This window comes from Pseudopodoces humilis, chromosome 13, assembly GCF_049639895.1.
Source record: "Pseudopodoces humilis isolate 2021_Gansu_Grassland_sample_001 chromosome 13, ASM4963989v1, whole genome shotgun sequence".
Taxonomy (NCBI): domain Eukaryota; kingdom Metazoa; phylum Chordata; class Aves; order Passeriformes; family Paridae; genus Pseudopodoces; species Pseudopodoces humilis.
The window spans coordinates 1,700,521-1,722,980 of record NC_142212.1 but is presented as its reverse complement, the minus strand read 5'-3'; the positions used below and the strand labels follow the sequence as shown (position 1 = coordinate 1,722,980).

Sequence of the window (22,460 nt, the reverse complement as noted above, 5' to 3'; positions counted from 1 at the left end):
GGAATAAAGCATGGGTTGTGCAGTACGTACATTCTGGTGGAAGTCTGTTCTTTCTAAAAGCAAGCCTTTCAGTTTTCTTTCTGCTTTCTGCCAAACTAAACAGGACTCCGTAAACATACTGACGCACTGGCCTATACAGGAGAGCAGCAGGAGGCAGGTCTTTGTTGGCTTCATCTTCTATAGAAACGGCGATTTTGATTTCACCCTTTGGCATGAAAGAAAGCAGAGAAATATGACATGTTACAGTGAACAAAAAGCATTCAACCCAATCCAACCCCAGTACATGTCAGCTAGTGAAGACAAATGGGATTCAGCAGTAAAGTGGATCTCAGCTCAGGGAAGGATTAGCCCAGCCTGCTTCACTTCCTCCAGGTTCTGTTGATTTCTTCTTTCCCTTCTCCATCACACACAAATTTGTCTGGACTAGTTACATGTGAGGATTAACTAAATATTGCTCTTTTAATACAGGCACTTGGAAAAACAGTACACATGGAAATGGAGCAATGTACTTTTAGACAGCCAAAGCACATTTGAAGCTGATCTACATTTCAGGCAGTTATTTTAAAAAATATTCATGCTGTCTAAAAACACCAGCCTGACTTTTTGCTGCAGGATTTGAAACAGCATTGGGGACTCACTGTAAAAAACAATGCACGAGCACACCTGGACAAAAACCATCTAACTGGTAATTACTACAGTAAGGTTGGGTTTGAATACATGTATGTAATTTTTTTTTTAAGAAAGAAAGCATAAAAGAACCTTCCAACGTTTTCTATCAAAACAGCCACACTGTTTTCTACAATTGCACATCCAAACATGTTAAGATATTCTTGGAAAATGACTGCCTGCACTGCCTCCAAAAATCAACCTTTATTTTTAACACCGACAAGAAAATACTCCATTGTGCTACTTTCTCTTAAAAAACCACTATTTAAACTATCCCAGTAATGAAGGCTGAAGGTGACACCTTGAAGTGGTTACATTAGGATACTGTCAGGTTTAACTCAGACAACACTACCTTAAGTGTAAGGTTATGACTCAGAGGTCTCTCAATAACAGCAACATAACCTGGAACACGTGCCCATTTCTAAAGAATTCCCATCCTTCCACCACAGGGCTCAACAGTTCTGCACCAGGATCACAGAGAGCCCCCTGCAGCTCCCAGCTGAGCCAGAGGGGCTGGAAAGGGCCCGGCAGGAAAGGCCCCGGGGGTGCCGGTGGCAGCAGCTGAACAGGAGCCCAGCTGGGCAAGAAGGACCAGGGCACCTTGGCCTGTTCCAGCCCCGCTGTGGCAGCAGGAGCAGGGCAGTGCCACCCCCTGTGCTGGGCACTGCTGAGGCCCCACCTCCAATCCTGGGCTCAGTTTGGAGCCCCTCACAACAAGAAAGAGCTCGAGGGGCTGGAGCGTGTCCAGAGAAGGGAACGGAGCTGGGGAGGGGCTGAGGGAGCTGGGAAAGGGGCTCAGCCTGGAGAAAAGGAGGCTCAGGAGGGACCTTCAGGCTCTGCACAACTCCCTGACAGAAGGGGGCAGCTGGGGAAGAGGTGGGCTCTGCTGCCAGGAATAAAGGACAAGACAAAGGAAACATCTTCAGGTGGCAGTGGTGGAGTCCCCAACCCTGAAGGGATTTAAAAGCCACGCAGATGTGGCACTTGGGAACATGGCTCAGTGCTGGCCTTGGCAGTGCTGGGTTAACAGTTGTACTCAATGATCATAAAGATATTTTCTAACCTAAATGTTTCTGTGATTAAACATCAAGTAGGATTTAAACATCCTAAGAATATTTGGCTATGCAAAGTGTGAAAAAGAGCTAGCATCAATGGTCTTCACAGACCTTTTGGTTCTTCTTTACTTGTCTTTGATAAAAAAGTCCAAGAACACGGCAGCAACATGAGCTGTGGTACTAAAGAAACAAATGGCAAATAGGAAATCCAAACCTCAACCTCGTTGCAGTAAATTTTAGTTTCATGGAGTTAAGATCTGCCTGTGGTCCTTCCTGTCCTGAAGAGGATTTTAAAGGTGAATAAAGGTTAACAGGCATGGGGACAGTGCCATTTGCTAGCTGCTGGTACAAAACCTATTTCTTAGAGCTGCTGTGTTTCTCTCGGGGCCAGCTATCAGTAATGGGAGGGATCAGACTGGGAAGGAAAACAATCTCAGTACTTCTGAACACTGAAAATAGAAAAGACTTGGCACAGACACCAAAGCACATACACAGGAATTTTTAGATGGAAATGGGATCTGCATAAACACATGCATACAGACACATACATCCATGCATACAGATATATACAAATAACTGCAAATGGTTGGGAAAAAATAATTAATTTTGTAAATAAACACTTCTAATTACAGTCATCTCACATTTATTAGAACAATCATATCAGTGGTTAGAAAACAGGGGGGGAAACTGGTTCAAACAACTAAAAAGGGACCAGAAGTCAGAGCATTAAAAAGCATGTAAAAATCTGATACTCTTTAGCCAGAAATGCCACTGCAATTATCTTCAAAGAATCATTATCTCACAGTACCTCATTTTAAAATGTCATACCTTGGTTAGGACATGAAAGATGTAGGGATACATTAACCCCTTCTTGTGCCTGTGCTCTGCCACTCGTAATACTTCAGGTGCTACCGGAGGTAATGGAGGGGTGGTAATATCCATGTGGTTTCTGGTGGGCATGGACAACAGGCATGGGATTTGTGGATTACTGGTTTGATTCCCTTTGACATCAGCTGCCTGACTTCCTGAAGAAGCACTAGAGGAACCTTCTGCCTGTAACAGAACATAGAAAATAAAATGCTTTGGATATGTCCAGAAACATAGCAGGATATCAGCCAAGAGAAACAACAAACTTCCTCCCTCACCCCCAATGAAAATAGTAAATCTTCACATCATGCTGTTGCAGCGTGAAGAATACATTATCCAAAGCTGGCTGAAAGGTTTTCAGGAAACCTTCAGCCATTGTTTACTAGTAGCACCACATTACTATGAAAATAAATATTATGATAAAATTTTTAACTTATTAACAGCAACAGAAATTGCTATTTTCTAAAAATTTTAACTGCATAATGCAGAAGTGGACTGATGGCCTTTTAATGACCTTAACCCAGCATTTCCAAGATACTCCCAACTCAATGTGTTAACTGACAGTGACACAGTCTGTAATTTATCTAGACTTCCACAAACATAGCCCTCCTGAGTTTGCAATTCTAGACAAAACAGGGAAAATTACATGGTTCAATTAAATAACATGTAAAATACATAGTGTCCAAACTCAAAAGTCTGGTAAATGTTGTTGGTTTTTTTTGGCTGTTTGGGTTTTTTTTTAAATATAAAAGCTCTTTGTCTGAGAAGACTGTAAGAGAAAATGGTGAAGTTTTCTGGCTGGAAGACTGAAGTGGCATTCTATTCCAGTTCTAGATGCAGTTCATAAACTTATGGGAAAAATACGATGCGTTAAAATATACTGTAAACTTCCCAGCCTTTGTAGGGATTTTGTTGATTTCCCACAGATACAACAAAAAAAAAATTTATAATTCATTCCTTAAAATCCTGGTCTTCAAAACTGAAAGCTGGTTTTAGCTTAAGAGTTCAAGTTAGCTTCATGCCTATAAATTATCAGCAATAGTGAAAACTTTTGAGAGCAAAATTTGATCATCACTTGATGATGCATCACGTAGGAGTATTTTCACAATATGAGAAAAGAAGTTCACATGCTTTGTAAGAACTGAAAAGCAAAGCTGAAATGGAAATGGCCAAAGCATGAAATACCACAGAACATGTAATGTAAAAAATAGGTCCAAACAAGCTCAGGTGGTTCACTTCAGACCCGTGAGAAATACAAACAACAAAAAACCCCATAAAACTTCTCAAAGTCTTCTACAGAAAGATATAGGTATTAAAACAGGCTCAGCAAAATATCAAAGGGCAACCTTCTTTTCAGATGATACTTTAATCACACAATCAAAGAGGATGTTACACAAAGATTGTATTTTAGTTGGTAACATACAATTCATTTGAGTTATAAAAATGAAAATATATAGACAAAATGGTTACAACCTGTAAACCAGAACACTTCCAAAACAACATGCTAACACCAAATACTTTTATATCACAGCTTTATTAAATATGTGTTATAGTACCAAATATTTCTATCAGGTTGAAGATTCTTTTCCCCTGTCTTCTACTACCCCAACAACTGTAAGTCAGCAATAGTGAACCACAGCAAGAAGTTAACTATCAGTTATTGGGGGCACACAGGGAAGAAGACAAAACCCCCTCATGACAGCGATGCTTTCCCTGACTGCAGTAGCCAGGCTCTTCCTGCATCTGCTCCAGCAATATTCCAACACCTAAGCTGAGGAAACACCATCATAAAAAGGTGATTCTTTTCTTTAGAAATATACATCCAGTCAAATGTGAGTAGCTTACCTTTGTCATGTAGAATCACACTGTCAGATAACTGCAAGGATTTTGACATTTAAGTGAAGTCAAAGGACTGTCAAGGCTGCTGCTACCTGCCTGATCTATGCTGGATTTTCAGCACTTTACTTTAGAAATTCACACAGCTCACTCAGTTGAAATCTTCACAGAATCACAGATTGGAAGGGACCTTTGAGACCATCTCATTCCACCCTTGCCATGGCCAGGGACACGTTCCACTATCCCAGGTTGCTCCGAGCCCTGTCCAGCCTGGCCTCAGGCACTGCCAGGAATGGAGCAGCTTCTCTGAGCAACTTCTTATTGAATTCCTACCTCTTTTCTCAATCATTAATGTTCACCTCTGCAGAAAATGAGTTCATTTACAAAATTAATGTATTCATAATCCTTCCTGTTGTGCTCAAAAGATACTTCTGCCTTCTGCTCCTGAGGGCTGACAGAGTGCTTTGATAATAAAAAACAAACAGGCAAGTAAAGCTCCGGAGCATTACTACATTTCTCTAGATACATTTAAGTCAGCCTGTGCATACACCTCCTGGAAAGTTTAGGAAGTGCTCCTACAGTGGGGGCTGTCTCCAGGAAAGGACAGGCTCAGGGCTGGGGGACCCACAGGGCTGCACTCACGGCCCAGCCCAGCAGAGAAGAAAGGAATGTAATAGGTCAAATTAGCATTTGCATACGGTGACTAATCCCCAGGCAGACACAGCTATCCTACAGGCGTAGTCTGCAGAAATAATAACTGCTGAAGGATGAAATCATCCACTTGATATTTTAAGCACAAAAGCCCAAGTTTACTGGAATTCCTACACCAAAAGTACAGGGAAAATGTTCTGTTTGCTCATAGTGGTAACTAACTCAAGATCAGGGTTTTTTGACAGAGTTAACAGCTGGCATACAGCTCCACCATCAAGGCACACATATTAAGTGTAAATGATCTGAATGTTCTTTCCCAACACAGATCAAACTTGGAATAGAGGCCATCATGTTTTTGATTTGAACGTGGTTTGAAACCTCAAATTTAATAATGATAAATCTTTCTTAAGGGCTTATATAGCCCATCCTAATCCAGTTAAGCAGCAACACTAACTGGCCCCATGGAGCTACTCTAACAAGTATTATGTGAAATTCCTACCATGCAGTTATAAAGGACTTAACTCCTCAGCTCAGCTCCAACACACCTGCAGTGGCCTGTGGCTAACACTGATGGTGTCAGAGCTGTGCTTACTGCACTGTGGATTACAGGACTCCACGGACACTCAGACTGTCACTCCTTCCCAAAAATCCAACATGCACTACTGGAATCCCAGAGAACGACATCTGACGGTGAGATTATTGGTTAAGGGCCAAATAAGGTTATTGACTTGTTCCTGGTTTGTATCTAGTGTTTTCTAAAACATCCTATTTCACGTTTGATTTTATGTATATGCCACAACGTCCTTGGAAAGCTTCCTCCTCTGAAGTTGTTTCGTAATTCACAAAGTGTACTTTGCACTGTACTTTGCAGTGTAGGTTTGCACTAAATACTATGGATCAATATTAAAAATCCTCCTCTGAGTTTGCTATAAAGCTTTAACACAAAGTAATAAAATGTGATGTCTGGAATTTAAGGAAATACCTTTGTTTGGTCTCCCAGCTCTCCACGAGTTTGACCTTCTGACTGGGTTCCTGGTTTTTCCCAGCCTATTTTGTTCCCACTGACATGGCTGAAGGACAACAGAAAGAAAAACATCACACTAAAATACAGTTTGAGAGACAGTGAAGTAAATCCTTGGTATCTGTGACTGGAATTTTGGGCAAGATATTCTGATTTTAAGGGATGCTTTCTATTAAAAATGCCCACTTGCAGGACTCTTGAAAAAGATTCTGACATTCACATTACATTACACCTAGATTTTGGACGTGTAAACACTACAAGTTCAGTGAAGTTCTGTAGATTTTAGCTTCTGAAATTTTAATGAAATATACTGTGAAGCAGGAAAATTTTTTATACAAAATAAAGGACTGGAAGGCTTTATGACATTTACCAAAACCTCACTCTCTCAATAAAACATAAGGGCAGAAGAGGAAAAACACCCAGCACTATTTGGTTTTGGATTCCTGCTTAAGGAATAAGGTGATGAGACTGAACCATGCACATGTCTGCAGTCAGAGACCCAAAACTATCTTTTTAAGGTCCATCATATCACTAATTTGCAGATTTCTGCAATGTCCAACTCTGCCAGGAGTTGAATTTCAGTGATGCTTGCGGGTCCCTTTCAGCTCAGGGTATTCTATCATTCACTCCATGATGTTTACTTTCAGGATACAGGTAAATGATTTTGAAAGCAATTTATTTTAACAGAAGCTGAGTAAGAGAACATCCTCATGAGAAACTTACTTCACTGCACCCCCATTGCCTTCATCATTGTCAGAGGACGAAGATGTAGAAGAGGCAGGAAAATAGGTTGAATCCACATGATTAGGGCTCCCACTCTGGGCTGGATTTATTGGAGAAGACCGTTCATACAATGGTGTGTGTTTTCCTTCGTGAGGAATGTTACTGTAATTGTTCTGCTCAGACAGACTTTTTCCACCTGTTTCCAAGGTGATGGCTGGCTCAGAGAGGCTGTATGGGTATGGACCCTGGCCTTGGGCCCCACCCTGACTGGACATCTGCTGGGCCTAAAATAAAGGGATCTCTCTTGAATGAAGTCAACTAAGGCGTTGCTTTTAAAACAAAATACATTACTGAATCAAGTGGCATTTCCCAAATGCATGCATTAAAACTCAGCCATCTAGAGCATCCACAGAAACTGTTCCACCAGAGTCTGTAGCATTGCTTTAGTTCCAGATTTAAAATTCACTGACTGCCCACACTGGAAAAAGCTGGCTACACCTTTCCCACCTGGATTCCAGTTTGCTGAGCACAGCAGGCCTCTCCCAAGGAGCAGGGCAGAAGCTGTACTTACCGCAGGTTTTGCTTGTAGTGAGGTCTGTGGAATGTTAAGCATCTGAGAAGGAACATATGGTGGCACTATCCCAGGCATACCAAACTGATTTGGTCTGGCTGCTGTATTGCAGGGGAGGAGGGGAAAAGAGAAGGAAAAAAAAGAAAGAAAAAACCCAAGCACTCATGAAAACACTCAGTATTTGACACAAATACTTTTTAATACTTACTTACTAGTTACCCTGTCTGTCCTTTTGCTTCTATGATTTATTTATTCTTGTTCTGTTAGCATTACTGTTTTTTTCCCATGCCTTTAAGTCAGCTTCATTCAGTTTTACCTTCCAATAAAAATACTTTGCAGCTTGTGAAGTGCATTATATGTGTCTCACCTGCTTTCAGGTCTTTGTATCTCTCATTGCTGCAAATTCCTATTCTCTCTGGGAATCAAAGGCAGCTTACAAGAAAAAAACCCCAAGAGATGTCATAACGGAGATACTGCCAACGTCACACAGATACAGAACTGCTGGCATTTTGTCATTTGAATATTTGACCTAGAGTAGCCTCTAAACCCTTTAATGCAGGTCTTTGGATGTAAATAAAGATACCCCACACCCTCAAAAAAAGCAGGAAAAATCTGTGTCAGTGTACCAGTATGATAACTGAAGATCTTTAGAATTTCAGCTAAATGACATTTTAGTGTTAAGATTGGGGCATGAGTAGGAAATCCTGTGATCACACATTTTAATTTTTAAGCCTTGAGAATAATCTGCAACACTGCAACAATGTGTGGCTGCAATTTAAGCAAGTTTGTTATGACACCAAGAAATCAAAGACTTTAAAGGGATTTCTAAAACATGCCAGCAAGGCCAGTGAGAAACACTAAATATGTTTTAATGAGTAGAAATAGCAACTGTCCTCATGAATGGGAGTGGACACCAGACTTCAACTGTTCACAGCACCATTCTATCAAGAGTCCCAATGCCAGAATAGATGCTGCAATAGCCAAGAAGAAAAGTAATCCAGATTGTTTTCTTCTGGGACAAGAACACAACCTCAGCACATATCCTATGAAAACCTTCTTCTGAAACCTCATCTTCACAAGTCAGTGAGAATTGCCAGAAGTTATAAACATTTTTGGAAGATGCTGCCACCCGTATCATTTCTGATTTAGGGTTACCCCAGGTTTTGGTTAAAATGAAAAGCCAGGTTGCTATCATTACTTACCTAGGTAATGTGGTGGATGAAATGGCATAGGTTTATTTGTTGCCGAGTAATAAGCAACTGCTCTCTTAAACCGAGTAACTTTGTCATCTGTTCTAGACTGAAATAAAAAAAAAATCTGTCAGTAGCACATCCGGGTTTGTCACCTGTGGGTCAGCACAGGGCTGCACAGTAGTTAATGCACACACCATATCTCAGGATTAATGCCTATAGACCCTCCAGGGCTGCAGCACAGCTCCAGTACAAGAAATGCTATGGTAACCCATGTAAGGGTAAAGTTTAAACATTCAGTCCTCACATACAGCTGATTCTCAAAGGCAGTGCACACAGCTAAGTTACAAGCCCCTCTGGTTATCAAGAGTTTAAAGCACTGAGGGTCAACACTGTATTTTCACCCTCAGAAAGCAAAGAGCATGAAATTAGGACAGCTGAGCCACTGCTCAGCTGATCAACAGACTCCTATTATCCTATTATCAACTGATCAAATCACTATTTTATCAAGTGCAATTCTTCAACATAAACCAACAGCAAAATCAATTAAAAAAAAGAAAACAAGACAATATTTTGCTTTATACTTTACCTGCGAATGCTGAAAAACATCTTTTGCTATGGCATCCAAATCAGTGGTGTCCTGAATGTTGCGGACGTAATCGGCTACGGCTTTGATCACTACGTCACATGGCGGTAAAACTAACTGGTGAGCACGTACCTGTGAGCAAACACGGCAGGTGAGCAGGGAATGGGCACACAGCACACAGCTCAACCCTACTGACAGCAAATGCAACTAATTCCCTGCTCCCACACGTGCTATCCAACCACTTCTGGGCCTTCTGCTTTGTTTTTAAGACTTCACCTTAAACAGTGACTCACACAATTACAATGTATTTATATATATGTGAAACCTCACCTCTGTGTAAACCTGCTGGTTAAGTATCAGCTCCAACAAGGTCAACAATGCTGACCCTTTTACTGCTTTCTAGTTGTACATTTCCTCCAGTACAAAATGCTTCATCTAATTCATCATACGCCATAATCTTCTTCATACATTCACATATATATGCCAGGAAATATTTTGACACAGTTTATTTTCAGAGTATAAAGTGACAGCAGAATTGATGAAAAAGACACATTGGAAACCTTGGAGTTCCACCTCAGCATTTAATTGGTTAATCCTGAAAATAAATAATAAAAATCCCAATCCCTATGATTATGGGAATGGCTGTTCCTATGTGCCCTCTGTAATCCTACGTGGGGAACAGAAGCTTCAGGCCAAGGAACCATCCTGGACCTCTGTAGAATTCCAGGCAGGGAGCAGTGCTGCCAGCTGGGTCTGGAGAACCCCTCAACCATCAGCAGCTTCTGCTCCCATCCCAAGTGCTGCACAGGCTCACAGGGCCAGGAACGAGGTCTCAAAACACATGTCCTACATTCTAGATGAAGTCTGAGCAATTTCTAAAATTTCTGGCTGGAACTTCTGCACAATTCTGAAGCACTCTGCCTGGGCCTACAGGGGCAGCTCGGTTTTTGCTTTTAACATCATTTAATCTGTCTGTTTGCAAAATTCAGTGATTGAGAACCTGAGAGATCACTATTATGATTTAACAGTTCTATTTTTAATATATAAAAAAAATCTGAAAAATCTTTATGCATCCTTACTGTGTTCTACAGAGGGATCATACTTTACTAGAAAATAGTGCAATTCAGTCTTGTCAGAAACATTTATGCAAAATTCTGACTAATACTTCGCTAGTTTTATCTTTGCAAATTTAAATCACATACCATAACTCATTTTCATTTTACATGGGGTCTACCATATGTGATGATTTTCTGCCTGCCTTGATCTGATCTACCTACAATGTGATTTCTTACACTGCCCTCTTCACATTTAGACCACAGAATTTCTGCCAGATACCCATTTTTATTAATTTCCTTCTAATGTCTACTTTTTACAAATGTCAGGATATTCATTCTATATCTGGTCACTCTCTACCAGAGATGAGCTTTGTATTTTATAAGCCTAAATTAAACATAGAAACAGAATGGTTAAGGGGCCATAAAGTCCACCCAGTTCCACTCCCTGCAATGGCCAGGGACCTCCCAGTGTCCCAGGCTGCTCCAAGCCCCAATGTCCAGCCTGGCCTTGGGCACTGCCAGGGATCCAGGGGCAGCCACAGCTGCTCTGGGCACCTGTGCCAGGGCCTGCCCACCCTCACAGGGAATATTTCCTTCTAATAACTAACCTAAAGCTTCCCTCCCCTTCAAGTTAAGACCATTCCCCTGTGTTCTGTTAGTCCATGCACTTGTGAAAAGTGAACAGTTAAGAACAGTTTTGTTTAGTGGCAGGTTAATTATTTCTACCTCAGATACTAAAATCTAAGTTTACACTAGTGTGCACTCTGAATATAGACAACAATACTAAATATAGATCACAACTCGCATGTAAGCTTAGAGTCACAAATATTGGTGATGAAATTTTGTCCACATTTTGCCAGAAGGAGGAAGAGATTTTCTTCTCCCTGGTAATCCAAGTCAGCTGCTGAACACCTCTCATTTTCCTTGTATGTGTAACAATTACCCATCTCTGAAACAGCTGAATCATTCCATGGCTGTGTCATGCTGGATGTGCTCTCTGCAGAGGCCTTGCACAAACCCTGCACTGCTCCCTGAGTGTTCTCACAATCTCTGCTTGGAAACACAGTGGATGACAGGAATAAGCAATCTCCCATTAATTTATGTGATCTCCATGATGGCAATATTGAATAAACCATATAAGGCTGGCATCAAGAGAAGACATCACATCACTCTGGCACTAACAGCCAGCTCAGGCCCTGGAAGTTTGAAGCCCAAGTGAGGCCTATCAAGGGCTTGCTTTGCATACTGCTCCCATTCAGCTGCCTGTAAAGAGCCTCAAGTTCTCACTAGAGCATACTCTTAAATCCTCAAGTGAGACCTTCTGGAATGGAAGAATGTTTTACACGTCTAGAGACATCTCACATATTGGGACTTTCTTCTGTTTCAAAGACATCCAGTGCAGGTGGAATACCTAAGACTAAGAGTCTTAGATAAAGACAGAAACTAAGAGTTTCAAAACTAAGAGTATCATAACCTATGCTACACAAAAGACTGAAATGAAAATGGTGAAATAAGATGTAATTTCCTGATATTAAAGAGTAAAATACCTATTCATTTCAAAAGTTTCCAGAAATCCAAAGTTGTAGATTTTGTACTGAATCATAAAGAATGTTTCTAATCCTGTGTGCATTAAAGTACAAGCTAGGTCTTACTGCATGTTAGGGATGGGAAAAATTCAGACTTGCAGTGGAAGTTACAGAGCATGTGTTGGTTGTTCAAACTTACTTTTAGTGTCACACAAAGCATTTTAGAGGAAAAGCAGCAGCATGTTCTACCAATTTCTTATTAGAAATTTTCCTTCATCCTCTAGAGAAATGTTTCAGACAAGCAACAACACAGAAAATCAATTTTGGAAGGCAAACAAGGGGGTGGGTCCCATACTTGCAGGCAATCAGGTTCAAGAGCTTCCAGCTGAGAGGGGCCCAGTTTCTTTGCTAGTTGTAAAAGACTCCTTTAGTTTGTGACAGAGCACTGACAAAAATCACAAGTCACTTATTTGTGCACTCTGAAAAGACTAAGTGGGGAAAGGCAATGAATTCTAGAGGTGTATTTGTCAAAATGAGACACAGAGAAACATCACAAACAGAGAAGCAACAAGATAAAAATGTGTTGGACTTGACAAAATAAATTTGCAAAAATGCTTTTTTGGAAAAGAACAGACTCACATAAGCACAACTCCAAGGTATGATCAGGATGGCGTGGAAGGTACCTAAGCTACACTTGGGAAAAGCTCCCCCAACTCTGGGAACACCCCAACTGCCCCCTGTCTTCAGCAAGCAAAGCCTGCAGAGACTAATCAACACCACATTTACTGCTGTGCCTGCTGGAAACAGATAATTGGTTCAGTTTCATTTTCAAACCACTACAAAAGAGACCTCCAACATTTGGTTGCTGTGAGGCAACACACAGGGAACATCTTTTTTCTGCTGGTATGTGAAAAGATACGAAAAAGAACACAAATTCTGTCAAAAATGCGAAGGAGAGGGCATGAGCACAAGCCAGGGATGTGATACAGACTTCACTGAGCCGTGGACAGTCCAACACACTCCAAACCTGAGGGCTGGGCTGCAATCCAGAACTCCCTGACAAGCCAAAGGGAAGAGCCACCAGGAGCCTTCAGAAATTCTATAGCTAGAGAAGTGAAGCCTTGCACCTGGGCAGGAATAACCCCCGGCTACTCCACAGGCTGCAGATGTGCCAAAAGGGATCTGGGGCTGGAAGATGCAGCAGACTGAAGAGGAGCCAAGGGGTGCAGCCTGGGCTGTACAGCAGCAACACAGCTGGCAGACCCAGGGATCCCACTCCTCAGTGCACAGCAGATCCACTCCAGAGCACTGCACTCTGCCTGGGGCTCCAGCCGTGTGTCAGAACAGTTGAGCTGGTTCTGCTCACATCCAGATTGTCAAAGAGTCAGGAGCAATTGCTGTGGAAAGAAAGGGCTGAGGGAATGGGTCTTACCCAGCGTGACAAAGACAAGGCTTTGCAAATACAGCCTTCCATTACCCACAGAAAGGTAACTGAGCACAGAGAGCCAAACTCTTCACAGCAGTTCAGTGTGCAAGGGCAGAAGACACCAGACACAGCCTGAAACAAGAAGGGCTCAGACTGCATACAAGGCAAAGCATCTTCACCGTCAGGACCATCAAACCACAGGGCAAGCTGCCCAGACAGGCAGTGCAGCCTCCAGCCTTGGAGATTTTCAAGACTAGTCTGGGCAGTGCCCTGATCAATCTGCTCTGACCTCAAGCTGACCATGCTTTTCACAGGAGGCTGCACTAGATTACTTCCTGAGGTCCTTTCTGACCTGCATTATGATGACCCTTAGCATCAAAAAACCCCACAAACAACAAGGCACTTACTTGAAGTATATCTTAATAGTGTCACCTTTGTCATCTGAGCCACAGCAATTACCTAAGCACCTACTTCATGTATTAGTCTCCCTCCGGCAAACACCCTCTGAAGTCAACAAACAGTAAGACAGGAATTTCCTAGAGAGATTCAGAGAAGAGCCTAACCTGCACATTCTGGATTGCTTTCTAGAAGCATCTTTGCCTCTCCACTGAGATGGAACAACCAAGGAGATGGAGTTTCCCTGCATACTCTTCTAATTTATAAAGGGAGACTGCATTAAGCTTTGTTTCTAAGGTTACCTTGTGAATGAAGAGTCAGCACTTCTTCAGTGGTCTGTGCTCCCAAACAGGCACCAATTCCTTCCAGAGGTAAGAAACTGCCCTCCCAAACTCATTCTGACAGTATTACACATTGATCTTGAAGCTCCATACTATAACCAGTTTTTCCAGAATAAGAACCAAATTGTTTTAAAGATAAATCCCAAAAAAACACAAATAAAAAGCAGGATAAATGCTGGTTTACAAACAAGGTCTAGCAATCAGATGATGTCTCAGGAAATCTATCAATTCTTCTCGTTTCAAACTCCTGAGTTGGGTGGTCATTTCAGTGAACTCTCCTCTCAGGTAGGTGACAGACTCAAGTGCAGGTCTGCACTCTCATGAGATTTGTCCACAGGGCCATTTGGACAGATGAGATCCTGACTCATAACAGGTCACAGAGCTGGTTTTTGATTCTTTCTTTCTGTCGCAGCAAGAGCAATTCGTATCTCTTCATTTAAATTTGGCCATGGAATCTTCTCAGTTCTGCTGAGCTGATGGTAATTATTGGTGTCTCCTGAAAGACTTTTCATCCAGCACACAGAGACGCTGTCCCGACTCTCAGGTTCATTTCCTTCCAGATGTTAAGTACGGATTCTTCAGTCAGGTTTTCCATTTTCCTCCCATCTTCCCATTTCTACTCAGCTCTTCCTGGATGAAGACCCCTCCAATTAAAACAGAGACAGGGGCTCCTCTGGTTTGCTTTTTTCCCCTCTCCATGGTGATTCCAGGAAGACCCAGCCATTTCCACCAGCAAAGCTGGTAGTTTCTTTTTTTAAGTTATACTTTTTCACTGGTGAACTGGCAAAGCTTCTCTTGCAGGAAAAGTATCTATTTTGCTACAGCATAATAAAAGATTGAAAGAGAATGCAGGAAATAAATTGTACTTTATTAACTGTCACAGTTCTCCCTGAAAAGCAACAAATCCGGCCACTGGAACAGAATCTGTCAGCTTTGATGCTCAAGACCATACTGTTCTAAAGACAAAAGATTAAAATCTTTACACAATGAGAAAAAGCTTTCTAAATCCTGAGCTGAATGAGGTGTGGGATTAAAGCCCTTGGTTCCCGAGCATGGAGAACACTCAGTTGTGGTTCTAAATAAACACAACAAAGCAGTTTGTAAGCACAGCCCAGGAAGGACATCCTGGGGAAACACAACAACTTCCCCCCATTTCCAGGTTTCACGAAGGCTTGTGCTTTTTGGGACTGTTCTGAAACTATTCCTTGCTATCAGCCTTACAGTTAATATAAATGTTTTTTAGGGCTTTTTAAGCAGTCATAAAATTTACAATATTGCTTTGTGCACATGAACACTGAAGAAGTCCCTACAGAGAACTGTGGTGACATCACTGACATACTAGCACGTCAACAAAATGAAACTCAATCAATGAGCTCCTGAAACAAGCCATCACTTCAAACCACGGGCACTGCAAAATTAAAGCTGAAACAAACAGGCAGTTGTTCCATTGCCAGTAACTAAAGAAGACTGGTTTGCTGCAGATGTGTCCTTCCACCTGACACTGCTGCCAGGCAGGAGACAGAGGTGCTGTGCTCAGTTTGGGGCTGTGCACAGAACAAATGGCCAGCAAGCTGCCGTGGAATTCAACAAATCCTGTGTTGTGCTAGCCTTTCCTCAGTCCAGGCACTCACCTGGGGCTTTGCACTGCTAACACTGCAGCAATTTGCACAGAACCTTTAACAACAAATGGGAACTTCTTTTGTATCTAATCACACTGGCCAACAGATAAATTTCATCAGAGAGGACTGCCTGTGGCAGGCCAGGATGCTCTGTGGGTGTATGTTTCACTTCCCTGGGATGCCAGCTACAAAGTCCAGTTGGCCTGTTCCACTGATGGCACATCTAGATGCAAAGATGACAAATATCTAATTTTCATTCCAGTAATTCAAGTACAAATTTAGATGGCTTTTCAGGAGGTCTAGGTCTTAAGTCATAACCTGACCTGACTGGCAAACAAGTCTACTCAGGCTAGACCACAGAAAAGAATCACCAGAAATTTTATCAACCACTTGGCAAGAAGCCCTACATTTTAACCTCTTTAGTAAAAAATGAAAATAGAGGCACACTCACTCATTTTCTCACCTCAAATTTTACAAGGAAGTAGCAAACATGCATGCAGGTTGTTTTGCCACTGGAATGTGCTGACACCTTTCTAAACACCAGAGTGGCAGCAACATAGAGGATGAGTGTAACATCAAATGTCACAGCTGTTCACTAAGCCTTAAAAATTCTGCTGAAAATCTGGAATCTGGTTTTAAATTCTACCTTTGGCAAAACAAGTTTTCAAGGCTTAATAAACTTTCAGAACAGAAAGGGAAAAACCCACCTATTTTTGCTGTAGAGATAACAAAACAGTCTGACAGAATTTACAAAAAGCAGATTATTTGCTAGATGGAACACCTTAAGAGAAAGGCAAACAGATGTATCTGCTGTGGCAGAGAGGAAGGTCACCACGATCCCATTCTCTGATGTGTCCAGTTTCCCTTTTATAGCCCTCTACTTGGCAGATGCATGAGGCAAGTGTGATGAAGCACCAGAACACACACACACTGTAAACTAAGAGCATCAGGCAACTTACTTGTCTCAACCCCCCCAAACCTACCAAAGGCCACTTTAGCTTTCTCGTGCAATCTGTTCTCCAGCATATTTACACTTTAAATACCAAAAACGGATTATTACACACAAACTCAGAGCAGCAGAAAATAAAACAAGAATGTATGAAGATATACAGCTCATTATTTTTGATAGCTGAAGAACATGACTAAACAAAAAAGTCTCCTCTTCAAGAAAGGGGAGAGCAAGAAGCTGCATTCTGCAAGCCTAACTGGAGCTCTGGATCACGCTCTGAGGGGGATCACACAGGCTAAGTTTAGCCTTGTAAAGCAAATGACCCCAGGTATCCTCTGCAGCCAGGAACTGGGACACCTGAAGGTGACCAAGCACAAGGGCCTCTCAGAGCTGCTCTCAATTAAGCTATCACATTGCTCTTGTTAACCAGTAGCATTGATTTTAGCTTAATTTCTCCTAGTTATATTAAATTTGTACCTTAAGTGAAGCTAGTGGATGTTCTGGACCAAGTAAACTCCAATGAAAGGAAGCCAAATCTTCATCAGGTAGAATATGATTACCTGGAACATAATGCAGAACTCATTTAAGTGAACTGTAAAACATTACACACTGTTTCTACATACAGCCAAACAAATCTGCCATCAGTCCTCAACTCCTGATCAAGAGGATTAACAGATTAAACTTGCAGATAGCTTTCTGTTACTCCAGAAAAACCTAATTAGCATGCTGCTGCTGCAGCAAGAGCCAGTTGGTGTTTGTGAGGAGCACTCTTCCATGAAACCAGCTCCCCTACAGCAGCAATGGAGCCAGGCACAACACGGGGTCCACCCCAAGCCAGTGCATCCTGTTGGGGAATCCTCAGCACATTTCACAATGCAGGTACAACAGAGTAAGAACCCATTTCATTGCTCCCTGACACATGCTGGTAAGGCCTTTCTGCAGCCCAGCATGTGCCATTACTGATCCACATGGGAGCTGCCTCTGGAATCTGCACTCTGCTCCACTGTGCAGCATGGGTCAAGCAGCAAGGCACCAGCCAGGTTTATCTAACCCTCAGGAACGCCTGCAGCTCCAATGACACTTAGCAGGTTCCCAGTTCCTGAAGTTTCTTTTGCTGATCTGACCAGATCAGATGAGACCTTGGGCTGGCAGCAGGGAATGAACTGGGAAATTATTTTGTTGTTTCCAAGGACAGAATTCCGTATTTACCACACTGTTCATATCTAATGGAAGATCACCTACATTTTTTTTTCCAAAGAACTGCACACTCAAAAAAGAGTTCTTACTAGGAAACACTTAAAACATTCGTATTAATCAAAGACGTAACTAACCAACCTCTGATGGAGTTCAGTGGTTGTGGACCCAAACTTTACAAAGAGCTACACAGAATGAATTAACACAATTCTGTAGAAAACTTCAGGATATATTCAATACCTGGCTTTACAGAGCAGCAGGTTGTTTGTGGATGCACTGTTCATAAAGAATATGAAAAGACTCTCTGAATAATATAACAATTGTTTTCTTTCTTGATATTTTGTTTGCAAAATCATCTAGCTTGCTCTTAATACTCTTTAACCTGTGAAAACCAGGAAAGCTGTCCCCTGCCTGGTGACAAGCCTTCTCAGAGTGGGAAGTCTTCGTGTCCAATCAATACTTCATCCACTATTAAGATCTCCAGCAAGGACATGTTATCATTTTTTTTTTCATTAGTAGCTAAACTTTAATCTTACATCAGAAAGATTCAACAAGTTTGCATGTAACAGCCACACTCACTAATCTGGTCAAGATAAGATGGAACAGTCTTTCTAGTACAGGCCTGCAAAAATCTATTGCAGCTAGAGCAGGACAGTTCTGTGATAACTGACAATCACTCCTGCAGATGCTACCTTTTCAAATAGTCAGGGCCTCTCTCCCACCAAAATCTCAATTTTGTTTGGTGTCCACCTTTCATTGCAATTAATTCACCCCCTAGAACACACATGGACAGTGTTTGATCAATTCTCACCATGTGAAGTGCAGCAGTGTCTTCTGTAGTCCAATTAACAAGTGATGCCCATACTTACCTTATGTAGTTCTAAAATTTTACTCAGGAGCAGAATAGGATTCCATAACTAAACATGCTACAAAGTGCTGTCACAGTGGGAAAGAGATCAGTGTTACATAAGCAACCTCTATTTCTTGACCTGGCTGAACAACCTCAACATATATTGATTTTTCCCATTTTAATGGCTTATTTTAGTGTATGCCTTAGGTTTTTTTTTAAAGCAATTAGATACTAATTGAAGCCGCTGCCCTTTCTAAAGAGTTCACTGAATTAGAGCCCTATATCTCACACTGGGCTTGTTTTTTCACTTGCTGAAGCTTGGGTTGCTTTTCTTTTTTAAAATGATTCTACAGTATTTGAGTCAAAAGTTCAGAATAATCCAAATCAACTCCCTGTTTACATCAGCAGCAATTAGAACAGAAATTTGTAAGAGCATGCTCAGAGGATGCAGTATCCAGGCCGAATTTTAACCACCCATGCCACGGAAATCCTTTACATTACAATGCTACAACTATAAATCCCTTCCAAATGAAAAGCTATAAGGAAAGAAACCTGTAAACCAAGTCAACCAACCTCAGTGTAAACAGAACCTCATCTGAAAGCAATCTTTAGAAGCTTGCCTCATTGATACAGTCAAAAATATTTTGAGGGAATATTTCAACAGAGACTTTATCCCTGAACAGAACTCAATCCCAAATCACTTGCCATTGAGAACAATTTTTTAAATTGCCCAGTTTAGTGTCATTCCTCAGGCTTCTCCAACTGCTCAATGTGAGACTGAAACTTTGAGGATGATTTTCCTCTTTCAGCATTCCCCCAAAGTAATTCTTGGAGTTAATGACAAGAAAGAATCTTTAGTTTTCTGGATACAGGGAAATACATCTGCAGCCCTAAAACTGAATACTGATATCACAGCTATAGTGACAGTTTGGGGCTGCTGGAATTGTAAACATTAAACCAGCAGCTTACTTGTAATTATATCAGAATACATTATTTTATTCCTACACAAAGTACTAGCATGAGAGTTATACTGCTGTACCCAGAAAAAAAATTCACATGCCTTCCCATGTCATCAAATGCTCATTCATTCCTTCCCATTGTGCTTGTCTTTATTCTATTTTACAGGATCAAAAAAGACCCAAAGAGCCCACAGGAACAAGGCCAGAATAACCTATGAAGCCATACAAGCCCTCAAATATTCAATAAAAACATAAAAATTTAGATTAGAAAACAAGCCACCCTAATTTAAACACATTCCATGCCACACACACCATAGGCATACAGGCACTTAGAATTCTACTAAAAAAAAAAAAAAAGTTACCATATTACCAAGGTTGCAAAAGTTAAAACATGTTGCCAGTACTTTAAGCCAAACTGTATCTGTTTGTTGTCAGCTTATATAATCATACTCTATCCCAAATACCTAGGGTTCCTAAAAGTCACTCATATAAAAATAACACGAAAGCCCCAAGCACAGGAAGATCTTCGGAGTATCTTCTGTTCTAACCTTGATTTCCATGAACTTTATTCTGCTTACTCATACTGAATACACACACACAAGAAATGCAAAGGAATAGTCAGAACTAAACTTGTAGCTGACCTGGGGGTTTTTAACCTTTGTACCAATTTGACAGGGAGGGGGGAAAGCAACCAAATCTCTCTAGGGTAATCATGTGAAATTACCCCAAATTTCTTCTCCTAAGTACATGCTCAAAAATATTTGATCATGGAAGACAAGAGAGAAGAACAACCAAGAGCTTCTTGCATAAAATTGCAAAGCCTTCAGAAACTTTATCAGAACTTTTCTCACCCACTGTTTGATACAAGCAAGCAAAGCCCCAGTAGGCCATGCACCTGGAATTGTGTGGCAACTTAAAGCCACACTTCCCATGAAGTCCATAAAGTACATCAGCAACTGGGAAACTGCTTTTCCAGCAGTAATTCTTACTCACTGAACTGGCATGCCCCAACTTATTTATAGACTCCAAAGCCAAGCAATAGTATTCTGTCATGCAATTCCTGCAATGGCAGCTCAGCCAACCCTCTGCCTTCCCTCCCTACACCTGGTGCAGGCAGGAAAAACACAAACTGACAAAAAGCAACTCCAACTAATCAAATACTTGTATAGCTGCCTACTGCAAGATCCACTGGTTCTTTCCCTCTTAACAAAGAAGGTGCCTTCCTGGACTAGGAACAATGTTAAAGACCGCTAAAATATTAGCATTTAAAACAGTAACACAAAGACTCTCATTCAGAGCTCTCAAAGAAGTTTTATTCCTCTATCATGTACCCATACTGAAACAGAGTAAGAAACTAAACAGAAAATCCAGTTTTCTTAATTTGTTTGCATAGCATTGCAAGATCAAGAACATGGCTGCTCCCAAAAAGCATTTAGAATGCTATTCTAAATAAATCCTATTCAATGGAGTCAACTTTGTCAGTAATTAATTCACTCTTCTGTCTGAGTATGACAGTTATCCTCTATCACTGCTATGGAAATAGAGTGGGTTAAAACTGTCCCATTTATGCAGAAATGTGCAACTCAAGACATTCCCACCTATGCTACTGTGTATGAGAAGCTCATGAACATGAGAAGCAGGAGGGCTAAGGAAGCACACAGCCAAAACCAATGGAATGGTACAATGCTGGTCATTTGTGCTTTCAGAAATGTGGAGTTCCACTCAATTATAGTTCAGTATATTTCTGTTGCACCTGATGTGCTGCCATATTTGTCCAATACTCGTTTCTGAGGGGAAAAAAGCCCCAGCAAACCAAGTACCTTCACTCCACAGGTGTTATTTTTAGGTAGAATTCAAGACAAAAGCATACTTCTGGTCTGGAAAGTGTACCACTGAATTCACACACTATACAGGATCCAAACTAGAACCACAGCTGTCCAGATTTCTCCCACCCACAGAGAACATTCTGGCTAGGCAGAGCTCTGCTGAACCCTTGCTTTCAACGCTTCTTTCTAGACAACCACAATTTGCATTGCTCGAAGGTTTCTACAAACTGGGCATGTCTGACCTCAAACACACATCCAGTCCACCTCACACAGCAGGAATGTCTGGAACAAAGGGATGCCTTTCCCCAGGTGTTGGTCAAATTACACACATGTTATTTTAAAACAGTTAAATAGAAACTGAAATCATAAGGCTGACTAGCAGCATCTTTACTTACCTAAAAGAGCAGCAAAAATAGGAAAGCGATTTGGATTCAGGTCCAGTTGCTTGGCAACTTCATGCATTAGGTATTGGCTTGTTGTGAGGCTTTTCCCATTCCGGCTCAGTTTTAGGGCATGGGCACTGAAATAGTAAGGGATGTTGCACAATGCATAATCGGAGTCATATGCAACCAAACCATGGAAACCTTTTTCTCTGCAGAAAGCAATTACTTCTTGATGATGATCCTCAATGCTCTGTGCAACCTATAGTGGAAGACAGAGCAATTAGCTTCAGTGTAAATGGCAGCACTGATTTATCACAACTATTATGATATAGTGGGTCTTTCTGAAACTATACATGTGAATTTAAAACACTCAAGATACTCTTTAAGTAATTAAAAAAATCCAGGGATGCAGCACATACGGACAGGAAGGAAGGAGCACTGGGAAGCACAGCACACACTTCTGGAAGCACGCTGAAGTGTACTAGTGAATTCATTGTGTACTAGTGAACTCATCTGAAAAAACCGATTATTACCAGAAACACTTAAAACTTGAACTCTGAAGACATTTCTGCTCCAGTGTCTGAAACAGCTCATGGGGAAAGCCTTGAGGCTGTGGGAACTCCAGCAGTTCAGCAGACCAAGATGCCCCCCCATACCTTTTAAAGTTTTTTGCCCTCTTTTAAACATGCCAAACATAACCCCAGACGAACAGAGATAACTTTGTTGACCTTTCAAATGCAAACTTTGCTGTATTAAGCCAACTTTTTTTT

The 22,460-nt window shown here is 41.3% G+C and overlaps 1 protein-coding gene across 5 annotated transcripts in view; it reads right to left on the bottom strand.

The window, feature by feature from the left end:
• The window catches only part of FAM120A (family with sequence similarity 120 member A), a 48,368-nt gene that overhangs the window by 20,240 nt on the left and 5,668 nt on the right, over positions 1 to 22,460 (bottom strand). For 3 of the 5 annotated variants that reach the window (XM_014261353.2, XM_005532793.3, XM_014261354.2), the window contains exons 2-10: positions 21,703 to 21,949; positions 16,956 to 17,038; positions 9,170 to 9,298; positions 8,593 to 8,689; positions 7,391 to 7,491; positions 6,820 to 7,103; positions 6,058 to 6,145; positions 2,550 to 2,774; positions 31 to 205 (exon numbers count right to left, since the gene is read on the bottom strand). In XM_014261353.2, the coding sequence (XP_014116828.1) occupies positions 31 to 205; positions 2,550 to 2,774; positions 6,058 to 6,145; positions 6,820 to 7,103; positions 7,391 to 7,491; positions 8,593 to 8,689; positions 9,170 to 9,298; positions 16,956 to 17,038; positions 21,703 to 21,949 (1,429 nt within the window). The remainder of the gene's footprint in view (positions 1 to 30; positions 206 to 2,549; positions 2,775 to 6,057; positions 6,146 to 6,819; positions 7,104 to 7,390; positions 7,492 to 8,592; positions 8,690 to 9,169; positions 9,299 to 16,955; positions 17,039 to 21,702; positions 21,950 to 22,460) is intronic. The other 2 variants (XM_088062017.1, XM_005532794.3) reach the window with 1 other exon arrangement.